Below are 18,857 nucleotides of genomic sequence, written 5' to 3' on the forward strand. Positions count from 1 at the left end.
TTTGAGATATGATACCCCCGAATATTCTCCGCAGAATATGATTTATTTCTGCCTAAATATCGTTATCATTACTATTGCCTTTTTATTGCACGCACATTACCATTTCAATTTGTACGTAATCTGTTTCAGCTGCATAATGTCTTTATTGCAATAAATCATACTGCAGGGAGGGAAAGGAAACTAGAGAAGCGAGGAAAGGAGAGCCAGGTGAAAGGAAATAAAGGGTGTTGCGGGAAAGAGGGATAGCCGTGCCCGGGAATATTACAGCAGGAGGTTTTCAGAGAGAGAGAGATAAAAAGAGCGAGATCATTCTGAAAAGAACAACAGAGAAACAGAGTGCAGTGATAGACTGACTGGCAGAAAAGTTGAAAGAAGTAGAGATAAAGAAGAATGAAAAAGGAGAGATGATGAGAGAGAGAGAGAGAGAGAGAGAGAGAGAGAGGAGAGAGAGAGAGAGAGAGACAGAGAGAGAGAGAGAGAGAGAGAGAGAGGGAGAGAGAAGGAGAGGGAGCAAGAGAGATGAAGAAGGAGGTGGAATGATGATGAAGAACAAAGGGTGGGAGATAGACAGGGAGGGAGGGAGGGAGGGAGGGAGGGAGGGAGGGAGGGGGGTCATGGGGAAAAGAACTGTCACACTCACCTGCTCTGCAGCTGATACACACACACACACACACACACATACACACCTGTGCACACACACAGACACACAAACTCACACAAAGGTTATTTACATGAGTCAAGGGCTAGTGTTGACAGTGTGTACTCTCTCGCTCTCTCGCTCTCTCGCTCTCTCGCTCTTCCTCTCTCTCTCTCTCTCTCTCGCTCTTCCTCTCTTTCTCTCTCTCTCGCTCTTCCTCTCTCTCTCTCTCTCTCTCTCTCGCTCTCTCTTTCTCTCTCTCTCTCGCTCTTCCTCTCACTCTCTCTCTCTCTCTGTCTCTCTCTCTCTCTGTCTCTTCCTCTCTCGCTCTCTTTCCTCTCTCTCTCTTTGTCTCTCTGTCTCTCTCTCTCTGTCTCTCTCTCTCTCTCTCTTTGTCTCTGTCTCTCTCTCTCTCTCTCTCTCTTATTCTCTCTCTCTCTGTCTCTCTCTCTCTCTGTCTCTCTCTTTGTCTCTGTCTCTCTCTCTCTCTCTCTCTCTCTGTCTCTCTCTCTCTCTCTCTCTCTCTCTCTCTGTCTCTCTATCTCTCTCTCTTCCTCTCTCTCTCTCTCTCTCTCTCTCTCTCTCTCTCTCTCTCTCTCTCTCTCTCTCTCTCTCTCTCTCTCTGTCTCTCTCTGTCTATGCAGGGACCACGGTGATCCAGGTGACAGCCACGGATGCAGATGACCACATGTTTGGAAATAACGCCAAACTCATCTATTCCATCCTGCAGGGAGAGCCGTATTTCTCAGTAGAGCCCAAAACAGGTACCGAGCATGAAGACAGCTTTTCCTTTTAGCACCACTGACGCAAACTCTGCTGTTCTGCTGCTCATTAACCAAATACCCGATTCCACTACCACGGGTTCTCGATCAGCCAAGACACGTTTGATGTCTGAAACCCGCTTCTTCGGTTTGGCTTTAAAGGGCCAGAACAGAACTTTCCTCCTCATCTAGAACGTTAGACCAGCAGAACGCGTTTTACCTTCCTTCTCCTGCGTCCGTCCGAAGCCGAGCACACACTGCTAGACTTCCTATTCACCAGCTGCTTGTGTGACTTTTCCCATTCCACCTTAAATGGTGTAGCAGCTACTTTTAGGCTCTGCACCATTTAAGGTGGAGCTGAAAAGTTCCAACAAGAACCCGGTGACTTCACGCCTCACTGAGGGTAAATTTCATGAAGAAAGGTCCAAAAGAAACGGCCAAATATTACTGCTAATAACATTGACCCGCAAATCAACGCGGTCCCTAGAGAAACCTGTATCTCCATTTTTGTTGACACAGTTGTACTTCACTTTGTGTGGGAATGTCATGATGAATGGACCAATAGGAACGCTCCAAATTCCCTTTGATTAAAACCTCTTTACATCAACTTTCATTAAAACGTAACAACATTTTTGCCTTCCCCAGTTTTTCAGAGATACTTGTTTACTGTACGTTCTTGGACAGGGATGATGCTGTGTTTTGGATGTTGGTATGCCGGTCAACCAGTAGGACCGAACTAAACCAGCTAGGACCAGCTTAGACCAGCTTAGCCCAGCTTAGACCAGTGTGGAATACATACACACACATTCTTAACTCGAGTCAAGGGCCACTGTTGAACGAGGAGAGGCTTATAAACCTGAAACTGAAACTGAAACTGAAAGGCAGGTTGTAACGTTTTGCTGAAATAATGCGCAAAAAACGTATTTGAAACAGCTCAGATGGTTAGAATGACTGAGCGTGAGCGTCCGTATCTACGTCAGCGTAGATGTGATACGTCATCTGTGTTCAGAGCAAGAGCAGAAATGCAAACACCCGCCCTGTAATCCTGCGTGTTCACTGTGGAGGGTTGTTCTCCACCTGGAGGGGAAGCTCTGTCACGGTACCACACACGGCAGAACGTTCACACAGTCAACCTAAGATTAAAAATTCCCTTTTGATTTTATTCTCCTGTCTTCAACATCTGAGAAACTATTTTTAACATGATTTTAATATAAAACAATAACTTTAAGAGGTTTCATTTGGGATTTTGTGTAAAACAGACTCATGTTTAGTTTTATATCATCAATGTTAAACTACATTTAAAAATATGTATTTTATTTTAAAAATTCATTTGTCTCAGAGATTTGGGTCTCTGGTGTTATCAGGACTCTTATTTTACATTCTAACACAGTGTTTGCAGCTCTGTTTAATCTGCCTCTTTGGGTCGAGGCTCATCAGAGAGGCAGCAGCTCAAGGCCTGAGAAGGCGAGTCAGACTCACTCACAATATTTAATTAATTTATTCGTTATTTTGTTTATCAGGCAGCGCAGAACTTCTGTCACTGGTGTTTTGTGCTTTAATGACTGGGTAATTAATATTTCATCAAAATAAATATTTAATTACTGATTTTAAACAGTTCACAAGGTCACCTGATCAGCCAGCGAGTCAGTTTACAGAATCCTCAGTTTTACCCAGGACTGGAGTCACTGGAGTCACCGTCACTGGTGTTACACCACATTCCTACACCAGTGACTGTGAAACCTGTTTGGAATGAAGCTCCTTTCTGCATATATGATCATATGAGATATTAATGGACATCAGTCCCTGCAGAGTGCCTTGGTCTGAGAAACACTCTGCCTTACTTTCTTCTAAGGTATCATTGTGACCTCATGGTCAAACATGGACAGAGAAGCAAGTGAGCAGTACCTGGTCGTGGTTCAGGTGAAGGACAAGCTCGGATATTCTGGAGCTTACAGCGCCACGACGACAGTGACCATCACCCTCACTGACGTCAATGACAACGGACCCACCTTCCAACACAGTGAGTCACAGCTACCCAGATCAAGTGCTATTGCTCAGATGTTCAGATGACTGTCAGGCGTTAAGGAGACATGAAATCCAGGAGAGAGTTTAGCTGCAGGTACAGATCAGCGTTATTATCTCGGCAAATCTGAGCAAAACGTCTGACTTCATTAGGATCTCTACTAAACCTCGAGCGGCGACACACATGAGATCACTTGTGCTTAGTGGAACATCTGAACATCAGGAGACTCAAATCTGTGGGGTCAGGTTCATCTTGCAGTCTTGAAGTTAGTTTCATATTTGCTAGCTTCTTGTTTGAGTTTTCCCATTCCACCTTAAATGGTGTAATAGTTACATTCTGGCTCTGCACCATTTAAGGTGGAACTGGAAAATTCAAACAAGAAGCTGTTGAGTAAAAAGCTGACTTCAGCTTCATGTTAGCAGTACAGCTGAAATGTGAAACCCTCAATTAGCTGGACGACAAACAGAAACCCGAATAATAAAATGAAGGAGGAGCTGCATCAACTCATGTTTTCTCTCTGAGTAGCATAATCATGTGTCCTGTTTATGTTTATGAACAGACGCCTACAGATCAACATAGTAAAGGAGCTCATCTGTGATCCTGAGTTTAAAGCCAGTTTTTATTCAACTTAAACTTGGAACTAAGTTGTAAATAAATCTGAAACTGAAACTTTGCTTGTGTGTAAAAAGTGATTTCAGAGCCACTCGGTTCTCCCTGATGGAAACTGTTTACCTTCAGTGTTTTGTGCTTCTGATCATTTTAATAGACGTCAGCGTCGCTAATTAATGACGTTCTATTAAAAGACTGGTTTACCAAGAGAGACGCTGGAGGACTTTCACCTGAAATGAGTTCATGAAGCCAGTCTGGTTATAAAAATGATAACAGGACATCAGAGCCAGAATTACTCTTTTAGTACTTTTACTTTATACTTAAGTACATTTGAAGGGAAATACTTTAGTACTTTTACTCAAGTGGAGGAACTTCTACTTTTACTGGAGGAATATTTTACCCTGGCTGGTCTGAGTATTTCAGAAACTGCTGATCTGCTGGGATTTTCACACTCAACCATCTCTAGGGTTTACAGAGAACGGTCCGAAAAAGAGGAAATGTCCAGTGAGTGGTCAGTTGTGTGGACGAAAATGCCTTGTTGATGTGAGAGGTCAGAGGAGAATGGGCAGACTGGTTCCAGATGATAGAAAGACAGGAACTCAAATAACCAACCAGAATCTCTGAGGAACGTTTCCAACACCTTGTTGAAAGTCTGCCATGAAGAATTAAGACTTTCCAGCCTTTTACTAGCAAGGGGTACCTAATAAAGTGGCCGGTGTATATATATATATATAGACAATAAAATTTAAGAAGACTTCATTTGAACTTTCATAATAATGGATATGCAGAGAGCCTCATTCTTCTTTTGCCTTGAGCTGCAGAATCACTGAATTCACCCTGTATCTGCTAAAAGGTTCTTGAGGTGAAGTAAAAGCGGTTCTTCTATTCACTCTTGTTTTTGGCACCGAGGTCTCATCTGGTTTACCAGTCGTGTAGGCGCAGCGCGATTTGGGAGCGAATTTAAACACAAAGGGATCTTTATCAAGACTGTGAAACGTGTAATTGTCAGGGTCAAAATCATCTCTGAAAGGTAAAATACTGCAGTCATAATGTATCAAATACAGAAGAATGAACATGAATGAAGTGGCAGTGGTTCAAGAACACTGTGTCCAAAAATTCAGTCAAAATATTGAAGTAACCTAAGAACAAACGGTGCTATTTTGAAGCCCCATTGAACTTTCCGTCATTCATTTCTTCTGAAAATATGCGTCTTTGAATCCAGGACCATCAACTCAACTTTTCCCATTAGAATGACTAAAACACCATTGATGATGTTTCTTCAAGAGGTTACATTTTTTATTTAGGGGGCTCAAATCCTTTTGAAAAACTTTGAAATCATGAAGGACACGGCAGGTTTGATTGAAGAGAATTTCTGTCAATTTCACTTCTAACGAATTGGCTTTTACCATATTTTGGGGAAAGCAGTTTAAAGGGGATAGAACAGAGCTCCTGTATTTTGTACTTGACCTCTGGTTCCACACGTTTCTCTCTGTTGGGATTCTCTCCTAGTTTAATTCTGTACTTTTAAATCTCTGAGGGATCACAGGGCTCCTCCTACAGGCTGCGGTCCGATAGTTCCTCATCAGTTCCTGCTCTGGTGGAATATTCCGTCTCATTGATCTGCTCTTTAAACTACTAAACCAGACCTTCTTGACTCAGCATGAGTGAAAGGAACTTTCTGGAAGATCTGGCTTTGAACTGGAAGCCCTTAGTTCTGCACCTTCTGTCTGAAGACGTGAGCTGCAGGGTGGATTGCTGACTGTCTCAGAACGTGTTCACTGAATCGCTGACTCTCCAAGAGACTCATGCTGGCAATTTCTCAAAATGGTCAGATCAGATTTGTGTGTCCAGACATCTCCAGTCTATCGGCAAGGGTTGCCATGGTTACAGTGTAGGCGTCAGTAACTTCATAGCTACGCTGGTGACTAGGATTTCTAACGCGAATGCAGGAGAGATGGAGGAGCATCGTCTCCCCTCCTTCAGAACTCTCTTCATCATCATGAATCCGTGGAGCTCTTGAATTCCAGCATTCGTCACTCTGGATTTGACGAAAAAGACTGAAAACTGGACTGAGCGTCCAGAGCGTCCAGACTGAGATGCATCTGTAAAAATTTGAGTGGAATTTCAAAGCAATTACAAATGTGGATCTAAACCAATCTGCAAAAAATGTGGGTGTGTATTTATTTATTTTTTTTGCCATCCAGACTGTCAAAAATCAATCTGGATATGCCAAAAAATTGATTTAGGCTGGTCTGAACACTGCGGCAGTGTTTTATGGCCACGGTTCATAAAAATAAAAGAGTAGAATAAAGTCATAATATTTCGAGAAAAAAAGAAAAAAGTTATAATAAATTTTATATTAAATATTATATAATATTTATATTACATCATAAACTTTATTATTTTATAAGTCTACAATTTTCATTTTTATTAACAGTGGCTTCCTGCTTTGTTCTTTTGTTTATTGATCAGCCTCTGATATTCCCTGCCTGTGTTATGATCCCTGCCTATTGTCAGGATCAGCTCTGGAGTGGCCCAATGCCTCATATGTTGAGATGCGCAATATATTAGTGGCTAGCTGATAAATAAAGTGGTCAAATATGAATAAACACCACTTAAACAAAAACTATACAAACACCTCCAGGCATATGGACAAGGGGTGTTGTAATATGTAAACAAACAAACAAAGTCCCTAATCCTTGTACTTTTAACATACTTATGGGAACATTATATTCTGTGGCAGTGATGACCTTATTAATGCAGTTTTTAATTAAATTTTATTTAATAAGATTTTACTCAAAATGACTTCCCTACAGTGCCACCAACATTAAGACGAACAGTATATTAGTAAATATCTGAAATATTAACAAATTATAAATTTGTTATAAATTAAATTATAAACAGCAAGAAAAACAAACACACTTCAATAGTTTATTACGGAGCCCCGCTGGTGACATCCTGTATCAATAAAAATAATTTGTGGCCATGACTTAGTCGTGTCCATGCATTAGCATCCCGTTCCCATGCTTTACTAAGTCATAGCCATGACTTAATTATCTCATTCCCACACCTTACTAAGTTGTAGCCATGCAATATTTTTTATTTTTATGATGTCACCAGCGGGGCTCTGTAGTATATAGCACTTTTCACTAGTAAAGAAAATATTTCCTTGCATCTTTGCATATAAAGAGTGCAAAGATAACGTGACTTTAAACGTGGCTCTGTTACAGGAGGACACACATTGATTTGTGAAATTTCAGCCTTGCTAGATCTGCCCTAGACAACCGTAAGTGCTACTGTTATGAAATGGAAACAACAACAGCTCAGCCATGCACAGCATCAGTACAGGGACTCTCTCTCTCTCTCTCTCTCTCTCTCTCTCTCTCCCTCTCTCTCTCTCTCTCTCTCCCTCTCTCTCTCTGTCTCTCTCTCTCTCTCTGTCTCTCTCTCTCTCTCTCTCTCCACACCTGACCTCTCCTCTACACCTCTCCAATGTCCTGATATCACACAGTCTGTTGCTTTTATATTTTAAAAGCTAAATAGTCAAGTAATACTTTTTGCGCCTAAAAACAAACCGAAAAACCCAACATGAGCTACATAAAGCCACTGCTTTTGAAATTCATTGTAAAAATGAACTTTTAAGTTAAAGTGTCCTGACTGCCTTATAATTTTAATTTATTTTATCCTAAATAATGAGTTAAACATTATTCTGTTTGCTGTTTGATGTTTAACGAACTTGAAAAGTTAAAACAGCCAGTTTATTTATTTTCATAACTTAAACTTTTCTATGTCATTGTCCCCGTAAGGTCACACTTCCGTCAGTCTCTTCTGGGATTTAAAAGTCATTTTTATGCATCAAGTCGTTCAGCAATACGGTGGTGCAACACATCGTTAGACAGCTTGAAATTTCAGGATTTAATTCCCACAAGCCGTTTTATGATCCATTATTCACAGCAGTTACGATCCTCTCATTTGCAAATGCTAACAGATCTGTGAGATACGGGTCATGCTGTGGTCAGCTGTGTCTGTAAAGTGAAGCGAGCTGGTGAGCCCTGTAGGAATAAGCTGACCTAGAGGAGTATTGATTAGTTTAGAGATCTATCAGAGAGTCAGGAGGAAATAAGCTCCTGCATTCTGGCCTGTGTTAGTAATCCAGATAATTATTGGGACTGTGGGGAATAACCTGAGTATGTTACTGTATGAGGTATGAGTATGAAGCTGAGGATAATGAGAACGATGTGTTATGGAGTCAGGGTGAAGCCCAGGCCAGGCCACGCCCCTGGATTCGTCCACACAGCATGAGTAGCTGCCTTTGCTCCCCGCTCCCTACCACAGCTCCTCACTGCTAATGTACTCAGACAGTCTGGTGCTCACAGATCATCTGCAGTTGCTTACAGGTTTAGATTTCTAGTTTTTTTGGTTGCACATCTCACAGCAGGATGGTTTTGACTCTAGAGCTCGATCACATGTGTGTCTATCATTGAGTTAAACCTGAAAGGCTCCAGGTGAGCCGAAGACTCCACGCCCTCTGGCGTTTCCCCTCAGGTTTGAACCGCCTGTGCGAAGCTCCTTCAGTAACAGACTTTCTCATTTCCAGTAACACCTTGACTTTCTCAAAGAAGCGCATTCCTTAGTTATTCTTCATGTATTTGCTAACACTTTATCCTTTATAAATGCTTTATAAACACTCAACAGACTTTGAGTAACATCAACAACATATCAATGATGTAGCATCAGTGAATACATTCAGTAGATAATTAAAAGACTTTTAATTAACTGCCTAAATCTGCGCAATGCAGGTGCTTTTCACTTTATTTAGAGTCCATGTTCAGATCTGTAGATGTTTAATCTGAGAGGAACTGAACATTAACAGGTTTAATAAGGCCTCACTGGAGCAGGACTTAGTTAAGATGAGGGCTAGGATTAGGGCCAGGGTGAGGGTTGGGATTAGGTTTTGGGTTGAGGTTAAGGTTAGGTTTAGGATTAGGGCCAGGGTGAGGGTTGGGATTAGGTTTTGGGTTGAGGTTAAGTTTAGGCTTAGGATTAGGGACAGGGTGAGGGTTGGGATTAGGTTTTGGGTTGAGGTTAAGGTTAGGTTTAGGATTAGGGACAGGGTGAGGGTTAGGTTTTAGGTATGGTTGGGTTTTGAGTAAAGTCTGTTTTTTTGGTAAAGTCGGGTTTTGGGTAAAATTAGATTTTGGGTAAGGCTGGGTTTTAGGTAATGTTGGGTTTTGGGTAAAAGCGAGTGGGAACGACAGCAGCTCAGCCACGAAGTGGTCGGCCACGTAAAATGACAGAGCGGTCAGCGGATGCTGAGGGGCATAGTGCGCAGAGGTCACCGACTTTCTGCAGAGTCCATCACTACAGACCTCCAAACTTCATGTGGCCTTCAGATCAGCTCAAGAACAGCGTAGAGAACTTCATGGAATGGGTTTCCATGGCCGAGCAGCTGCATCCAAGCCTTACATCACCAAGCGCAATGCAAAGCGTGGAATGCAGTGGAGTAAAGCGCCGCCACTGGACTCTAGAGCAGTGGAGACGTGTTCTCTGGAGTGACCAATCACGCTTCTCCGTCTGGAAATCTGATGGACGAGTCCTAACCCTTGTGGAAAGCCTTCCCAGAAGAGCTGAAGCTGTTATAGCTGCAAAGGGTGGGCCGACATCACATTAAACCCTATGGATTAAGAATGGGATGTCACTCAAGTTCATATGTGTTTGAAGCCAGACGACCAAATACTTTTGGTAATATAGTGTATATCACATTCTTTAAAGTGCCTATAATGACTTTTGAGAGAACCCCTTCATATTCAGTCCATTCTCAGCTGATATGAAACATATGAGTATCATGTTATACGCAGAGCCTTCAAAGGAGGATTTAGGAGGATATTGAGAAAACGTCTTCAGCCTCCAGAGAGTTCATATGAATATCCATAACTATTAGAAAATCATACAAAATAGCTGCATAATAATAATAATAATGATAATAATAATAATAATAATAATAATAATAATATACCTTGTTTTTATCATTTGTGTCTTCAGACTTGTACACGTTTGCCTTAGCGGAGTCGGCTCCAGTGGGCACGACGGTGGGCAGAGTGATGGCGGAGGACGCCGACATTGGGGTGAACGCCAGAATGAACTACAGTCTAGACGACCTGGAGGAGAGCGCCACCTTCAGGGTCCAAACAGACCCTGTCACTCAAGAGGGCATAGTGACGCTGGCCAAAGTGAGCACATTTACTGTTCCAGTCTGTGATTAAAATGATGTGAAGAAAAACAGTGGAAGAGGAAACGCTCCACAGTAAATCGCCTCATATTTAAACATCTCAGATGGACATGGTTTTTGGCAGCTGGTCAATTCAGAATATTATGTAAACGATTTAATAACAAAAGCCTGTCAGAACAGCAACCAGTCTCCATCTCTGTCCAGGTCAAAGTGGCTTGGAATGAATCCACAGCGCAGTCAAAGGCAAATGCAGACTGTTGTCTTGACATGCGGGCTTCTTATTAAACCAGGGAATTTTACACATTTGGTCATTTATTTCATGAAATTTGAATCTTTTTTTTACTCCTGCTCTCTCAGCCATTTTCCTCCGAGCTCAGTTACACAGTGTGAGGCTCTATTGTTGTGTCCTAAGTTTGATGGGATCAGCTCCCATGGTGGGGCTGATATTGAGCAGACAGTGCCCTTCACACCCGTAGTTTTATGTGTCCTGCTTAGCTGCTCGTGTCTGCTAGGGAATACTGGGGGGAATTGAATGGAGATGGAAGCGCCTTGTTATGGAAACGACTGGCTTGCCCTGCGTTCCTTTTGGGAATACATTAATGGTTTGCATGCTGTTTTTAACTAGCATCATCGTGTCTGTCAAAACTCAACATCGGGTAAGTACTAGCGCACAGCTGGTGGCTCATCAAGTTTGAATGAACCATTTTCTCATCAGACTGAATCTGGAAGAAAATGCACCGCAGCTCGCGCTTGTTTATTTATTTATTCCCCCTTTTTCTTCTTCTGCTTCTTCTTTTTCACCCCAATGAAGTGCCTCACCAATATGGCTCTGTCACGATTGGCCCCTCCCAGTCCTGTCCGTGTGCTTCTTTGTTTTGGCTTTTAGTCCGGCCCTTGTTTTGTGACTCCGCCCCTGATTGTTCCCACCTGTGTTTCCGCCTGTCCCTCGTTAACGCTGGTATTTAAGCCCTGTGTTTTCCTGGTTTCTGGTTGGTCTTTGTATGTTTGATTGTGGTGTATATGTTGTTTGTAGTGTTCGATTCTTGTTTGAGGTTCTGTGTTTCTGTTCGTCACGTCTGATCCGCGTTCTCTCCGCGGCGGCTGTTTGAACCTGGACCGTTTCGACTCTGACCCTGGATTTGCCCAAAACGAATCTCTCTTATCTCAGCGTTTGCGTCCGCCTCCTCGCTCCACGTTACAGGCTCACTCTTGGTCTGGATCTGTGAACATTCACAAAGCTGACTTAGAAGAAGAGGGTGGTCTCTCATCAGACATTACCCATCAAAAGTGTGTGTACACTCATCACCTGACAAAGTTGCGCACAGTAGACGTTAATGTAATAAAACATGTAAGTGTTGTTTGATCTGTCGTGAGCTGTGTACTCAGCTCTGTATGTCTCTGTAGTGGTGTTTTCCAGTGTAACCACTAGAAACCCCCTTATTATGATGTCTCTTTAAGGTAGAAGGTAAAACTTCAGCTGCTGCAGGGAATTTTTTTGGGTGGGCAGTTTTTTTTTCTTCCATAAACTGTTGAATTGCAAAGGAAAACATGGATAATGTCACTGCTAGGAAGGCGAATACTGTACTACAGTTATATAACTGTGGTAACTGTCTTCACATCACCATATAAGATAAGATAAGATGAGGCTTTATTGTCATTCACATCACATGTGGTACATGAGGTGGAACAAAACATTGTACTCACGGTCCAGTTAAACTCCCAAAGTGACAAACAATAAACAATAAACAGAAGGTGCATAAAGGGGAGGACAGATAACAGCAGCATGGACCACAGCAGTATGAGTACGAGGTAGGAGGTGCACATCTTAATACTGGTAATGTATAAAGTGACATGTGATGTTGATACAGTGGAGGGGTGATACAGTGGAGGGGTGATATAGTGGAGGGGTGATATAGTGGAGGGTGATACAGTGGAGGGGTGATACAGTGGAGGGGTGATACAGTGGAGGGGTGATTTAGTGGAGGGGTGATTTAGTGGAGGGATGATATAGTGGAGGGTGATACAGTGGAGGGGTGATACAGTGGAGGGGTGATACAGTGCCATTGCAGTGACGTCTAATGTGACTCTAAAAGCTGAGGTTAGCTTCTTCTCCCTGGCTGAAAGCGTAGAGAACGTCTCTGAGGCGTTAAATAAAGACAGAATCATTGTATTCATCACAGTTTTGTTTGACAACAGCTAGGAGTTACACTACACTGCAGAACTTGGCAAGTGAAATGTTCTTAAAATTCTCTTAAATGCAGTCAATATATTTTCTGTTTTTCACTCGAGGTTGTTGGAAGATTATTTCACTTATTTTCATACATTTTTATTTATTTGAAGTGACTTTTGCAAGTCAAATTAACTCCCTATGCTGGCAGATGATTTGGTGTGAGAAACAGCTAAAATGATCTACCAATGGAGTAAAAAAAAAAAAAAAAAAAAAAGAAAAAATGTCCAGAAGTGAGTGATCTCAAGATAAGCTTACAACTGCCTCAAAATAAGAAATATTACACATATATCGACTAGATGTAAGGTCATTTAAAATGTAAGGTCATTTAAAATGTAAGGTCATTTAAATTGCCAAGATATCATTGATTGCTGTGTAAAGCTTTCTTGGTTGTATTAATCAGCTTATAGAGGAGTGGCTAGACTAGCAGTCAAGACTGTATGACGCCACAGGGATTCCTAACTGATGCTGGTTATTGAGTTAATTAGGTAAAACATAAACTGTAAAGCTTCTATGAAAGAAAAATGAGAACTGACCTCTCCAGAAGTTTTGAGATGGCCAACCTCTGTAACAGCTCCAAACAGGAGACGTTGGTTTAACCTGCTTTCTTGCATCATCACCGATTATAAATGACCTGGCTTTGGTTTTTTGAAATTCACGAGATCTACGACATTTCTTTTCCCATGTTAATTCAGGATTATCTGCACACCGGGGAATGAAGTCTTACACAATTATGTTCCATCTTTTTAAATGAAAGGTTAACCTGGTTTCTAGCAGGTGAGCTCGACACTGACAGTGTAATAGTGCAGTGCATCTCATGTGTGTAGCATGTTTCAATAACCTGAAAACGCTTCTAAGGGTTAAAATCCATCTTAAACCATAACATGCTATAATCTGTACCTGACTTAGCGTAAACAATTTATTTGTGTTACAGCTGATTATCTTCTTATTTCCCATCAGCCTTTAGACTATGAGAGCAAGAGGCGCTTTGCCATCGCCATAGAGGCCATCAACGACCACGTGGACACCAGATTCCTGAGCTACAATGAATTCCGTGACAAGACTATGATAAAAATCCTAGTGACGGATGTGGATGAACCTCCAATCTTCTCTGTTCCTGTCTTTGAATGGAAGGTTCCAGAAAACGCACCTGTGGGTACGCAGGTTGGCACAGTCTACGCAAGAGACACAGATGCAGCCAACAATCCCATCAGGTAACCCAAAGATAATCATATATGGGCTACGTATTTGTAAATGTGTGGGAAGAAAAAACAAGATTCTGTTCTGGTTAAGAACTTGCCAGTGCGTCAAATTCTCTGTCTCTATATCCGTATCTGTGTCTTCGTGATGATCCAGCTCAGAATTCCAGTTCAAACCCTTTCTGAATCCGTAGAGCCGCCCTTTCCATTCCATCTTATCTCAAGATCATATGAGACTCATGTCCAGAGTTATGAGCCTGTGAAGAGGGGCCACGTCGGCGTCAGAGGGTTTCCGGCTGCTGAAGCTGCTGCAGCGGGTTGGAAAGTAGTGATGAAGATAACGGAGCGTTTAGATATGAAACAGATGAGGATCCTGTTCTATGAAGAACCTTTAGAGGAGAGTTTAAGAAGAGATGGACGAATCGAGAAAATGACCTCAGACCATAGAGGGTTAAGGGGAAGAATCCATTTCAAACTGGACTGCATCACTGAATACATGAGGAAATGAAGGATGTGGAACAGTTTGTGACCAAGTTTCTGATCAAACGCTAAATGTAACAGGACCAGACGTTCAGGACTATGAATCTCATATCTCATATGAAGGTCTCATATCATGCATCTCAAACTGAGAGCCTGAGGTATTTAAGCCTTTTACACAGTAAATGCATTTCTCTTCAGCATTTTAGTGTCTCAGTAATGTCTGGAAAGCATGTTGTTGAAAGACGTTCTTAGACAGTGACAGCAGTGAATAGATGAGCAGTGACAAATGGGTGACTAGACACTCACTGAGCAGTTTATTAGGAGCACCTGTACACTCAGTCAGGCACTCATCTAATCAGACAGTCATCTGTCAGCTGCGTGGTGCGTAGAATCAGGCAGAAAAGGGCAGCAGCTTCAGGTAAGTTTCACATCAACCATCAGAATGTGGATAATATGAGATCTCTGTGATTTTGAGTGTGGCAGATCATCCAGTGAGCAGCAGGTCTATGGAAGGAAATGCCTTGTTGATGAGAGAGGTCAGCAGAGCATGGACAGAGTGGTTGAGCTGACAGAGAGGCAACATGTCCAGTCTTGAGGTGGATGGGCTACAACAGCAGAAGATCACATCAGGTTCTGCTTCTCTCAGCCAAGAACAGAAAGCTGAGGCTGCAGTGGACACAGGATCACCACAACTGGACAGTTGAAAACTGACAAACGTAGCCTGGTCTGATGAATCTTCATTTCTGCTGAGGCTGACAAATGTTGGGGTCAGAATCCAGTCCTCTTCAAGATGAAACCTTAATTAGACTTTATTTATTTTCAGTAGAATTTATAGGAAAAATGTAAAGGATGGATTTTTCTTAAAAAAAATACAAAAATAATGTGAATTTTAAAGTTTAATGATGTTCAGTCTCCACTTTGAACGAATCCACTCAATGGCTTATATCAACCTTTCAGATATTCTAGGTTACTTGTTGAAGTGTAGCCTCAGACAAACGAGCACTTACAAGATCTCTAGAACCATATCACGAGAACCGCGTGGCGGCAGAAAAACGTTAAATGGATTTCAGAAGATGTTACACAACATTTACTTACATTTCAATTAAATTACTCCGCTCCGCTCCGTTTGGCATTGAGGGGAAACGGAATCTGTGGAAGCTCTGTTCTGGTTTGCTGTGGTCCAGTGTAGTTCCTGAGCTCTTTGACTGCAAGCTAGCAAGTGTTTGTAACAGTTACAAGCAATAAATGATCTTTTAAATTGTAGTTGGACTCAGAGACCGAGACAAGTCAAGACCAGAAAATACATGTAGCGAGACCGATGGCCAAGACCGAGACAAGTCCAGCTCCAAATAGTAGAGAGTGGACTCGAGAACGACGGCCTGATCCACAATATTGAGTTTCAGTTTCAAGCTTATTTGTCATTTGCACAACATGTCAGGGCATGGTGAGGCTCAGATAGTCACAGACAACACACACACACACACACACACACACACACACACACACACACACACACACACACACACACTCTCCTTCTAAGCCAGTTCTACTTCTGGGTCACAGATGGTGCTGGAACCTATCCCAGCAGTCACTGGGCAGAAGGCAAGATACGCCCTGGACAGGTCACCAGTCCAACACAGGGCAGACAGACAGGCACATTCATTCACACCTGTTTATCACATCCAACTGGCCTGACCGCATGTCCTTGGACTGTGGGAGGAAACCAGAGGAAACCCACACACACACGAGGAGAAGGACGCACACAGAAAGGACGCTGGTCACCCGGCCGGGGAATCGAACCCCCTACAGAAAATAAACAAGTAAAAATAAAAATACTAAGTATGAAGATACAAAAATACTGAACCAGAAATATATTAAATAAAGACACATCCACAAATATAAATATATTCATTATATATTACAGTCGTAACTCTTGCTACCACAGAACTCACACGATCCCCATGTTAGAATACAAGCAAACAGACTGACAAAAAAGAAAACAACCACAGCGGCGTCTGTTTGATGCAGCACCTCCTGAAACAGGCCTCCAGCCAGCACGTGTGATTTTGGGCAGATCACGTGTTTTGTATGTGCGTGAGACATTTCTACAGCTCCCTCCCTTCAATGAGGAAAGGAATCATTGTCTTCCTGGCCGAGTTTCCCACTCCCTGCACTCCACTCCTCATCCTCTGCTCTTCATCCTAGCAGCTGCTTGCCACATGCTCATATTTATCGCATATTACTTTAGTAGGAAATGAGAGCTGCTGAATAAAACATAGGTCTCTCTTCCTGTCTCTATCACTCTCCCTCCTTCCCTCTACCTCATCTCTCTCTCCTGTTACAAAGCAGCCGGTGCTGGTTGTGCCAAAATAATAACTCTCAGTATGGGGTGGCATTTGGAATTCAGAACTGTGTACGTCTGTGGATTTGCAAGTGATGCACGCCTACAGAGAAAAGGCAGCAGCTCCGTCACGGGCTCAGTGGAGGCAGCTGGAAGAACAATCGCGCTCTGCGCAAGAGGTGGCGTTTTAACGATCCACCAAAGAGACGTTAATAAAGGAGTAAAGAATTAAACCTGCAGTCGGAAACTTCGGCTCATGTTTCAGAAGGTTTCTCTCCTCTACAGGAACAAAAGCATCGCTTCAAATCGACTTGAATCAAATGTACGTGTTAATATGTAACTCTGTTTTTCAGTTGTGAGTTTAAAGTTCTGGATTCACACTTTCATTTTATTCACATATTATTTTAATAATCTCTTGGGATCTGTGATCTGGCGCTGTTCCGTGGGCTAGGACACACACACAGAAAGAGCCGGCCAGGCCAAAGTACGGCCTCCACATGTGGGGTTAGTTTTAATCAGATCTGGTACAAGAAGTACATTTGAAAAGTCTATGAATCAGGAAACAGTGATGAATATATATAAATAAATGCCATTTTTAAATTCATTAAACTGTATGGGTATAATGTAGCTACATGTTCAGTATATCCAGGACCATTTCTATTTCCACCAGAGGGGGCGACAAAGCCCAATGATTGTTATGATAGTCCATGGCTACTATACTAAATAGTATATCAAAACAAAAAAAAGTACACTAACATCGCTGGAGATAATACAGTAGAAAATAGCACATTACAGTAATGCGATTATTTTTCTATTGTAATTTATAACATTAAATTCTCGCAAACACACAGTTTCTGACTAAGTCCTTAATCCTGAAACCTCCACCAGATTCAGAGGTAGATCAATTTTTAATCCCAGATGGAATATCTTGAATACAAAGCACAGTCAAGAGCAAATAAGAGCAGAATGAACAGAAGCTGAGCATTGCTGTAAAATAAATAATAGAATGAAATATCCTGAACAATAAACAAAACAATAAATTGATCAGTATAGCCTGGGTAGTATAGTAGAATGTACTTTTGGACCAACTTTCAACAAAAAAGAGAAAAAAAATACTGAAATGTTTTAAAAAGCATAAAACCTACTATAAAATCTTCAACGCTGCATCAGAGCACAGAAAGAAAGTCATTTCATACTAATTGCCAAATGAATAAAGTGTCCCATTATCAATCAAGTGGTCCCAGTCTTGTTTTACAAGTGTTACCAATTAATTCCCAAAAGTAAACAGTACGAACAGTCAATACGCCCTGTACAAATTAAATCTAATTTAACAGAACTTTTTATTTATGTTATACAGAACTAAACACAGCATCACCGTTTTCATCACGCTGGAATTTGCTGTGTCAGCGTTCGACACCGCCTCTTCTCATCATCTGTTCTGACGCATATATTTTTTAAATATTTAGGTTAGAGAAGCCCTCAAACAGCACAGAATTACGCTGCATCCGTTGACTAGACCTTTCCAGTAAATTCTACAAGTCTTCATCTGTGATATATGTGCTCGTCCTCCTTTCCATTGTGTTGCTCAGAAACAGGACATGCCTAAAGTGAAGGTTTCATTTTGATTTGTAGCAGAGATCAGTAGGTTGTTTGTATATAAAACAATATCAAACTCGCTCAAATACGTTAATAAACTGAAAGGTTGTTAGGTTCATAAAGTATATTGCATCAGCACAATCGCCAAAAGTTATGAAGGCAATAATTGGGTTGATGCAAAGTCTGTTTTCTTGTCTATGTAATGAAATCGAGTCCCAGCCAGCAGAGCGTGTGTCAGTGAACTGCTAAACCTGCTCTTGCTCCAGCTTTTAACCAGCACATTAGAGTAAAGTAGCTGATCAGCGTTTGTCTGTACGCCTTGTTTTTGCTTCTAAAGCAGATTTGCAGTCCTGTAAAAGCCCCACCTTTGGCCTCAGTCCGGACAAATTTGCAAAAATGCTACAAAAGAGCATCAAACGCAGAGACTGGAAACAGATCAAACAGCATGCATTATTTCTGAGCGATCTCCCGCCTCGCTGATTAACACAGCCCGGCTAAAGAACGAGAGCTCATTTACAATGACAGCCTGGCGAGAGATGAGGGCCGGTTGACCCGTCCAGGCTACGCCTACAAATGTGTTCTGTTCTGGCTGCTGTTGTGAGTTTGGACAAGCTTTACAGAAAAAAGCCCTTTCAGCATAACGAGGCATTGTAGCACAAACTCTTGTGCATTTCTCCAATTGGACAACTGGACGGTGCTATTATAGCAAACCAAGACTGGGCAGCTTATATATTCATATTAGGAACCTGGAGAGG

The 18,857-nt window shown here is 41.9% G+C and overlaps 1 protein-coding gene across 1 annotated transcript in view; it reads left to right on the forward strand.

The window, feature by feature from the left end:
- The window catches only part of cdh19 (cadherin 19, type 2), a 57,344-nt gene that overhangs the window by 20,372 nt on the left and 18,115 nt on the right, over positions 1-18,857 (forward strand). The window contains exons 4-7 of the mRNA XM_037534200.1: positions 1,282-1,401; positions 3,251-3,418; positions 10,073-10,260; positions 13,447-13,700. Of these exons, the coding sequence (XP_037390097.1) occupies positions 1,282-1,401; positions 3,251-3,418; positions 10,073-10,260; positions 13,447-13,700 (730 nt within the window). The remainder of the gene's footprint in view (positions 1-1,281; positions 1,402-3,250; positions 3,419-10,072; positions 10,261-13,446; positions 13,701-18,857) is intronic.

Source organism: Pygocentrus nattereri, chromosome 24 (genome assembly GCF_015220715.1).
Source record: "Pygocentrus nattereri isolate fPygNat1 chromosome 24, fPygNat1.pri, whole genome shotgun sequence".
Lineage (NCBI taxonomy): Eukaryota > Metazoa > Chordata > Actinopteri > Characiformes > Serrasalmidae > Pygocentrus > Pygocentrus nattereri.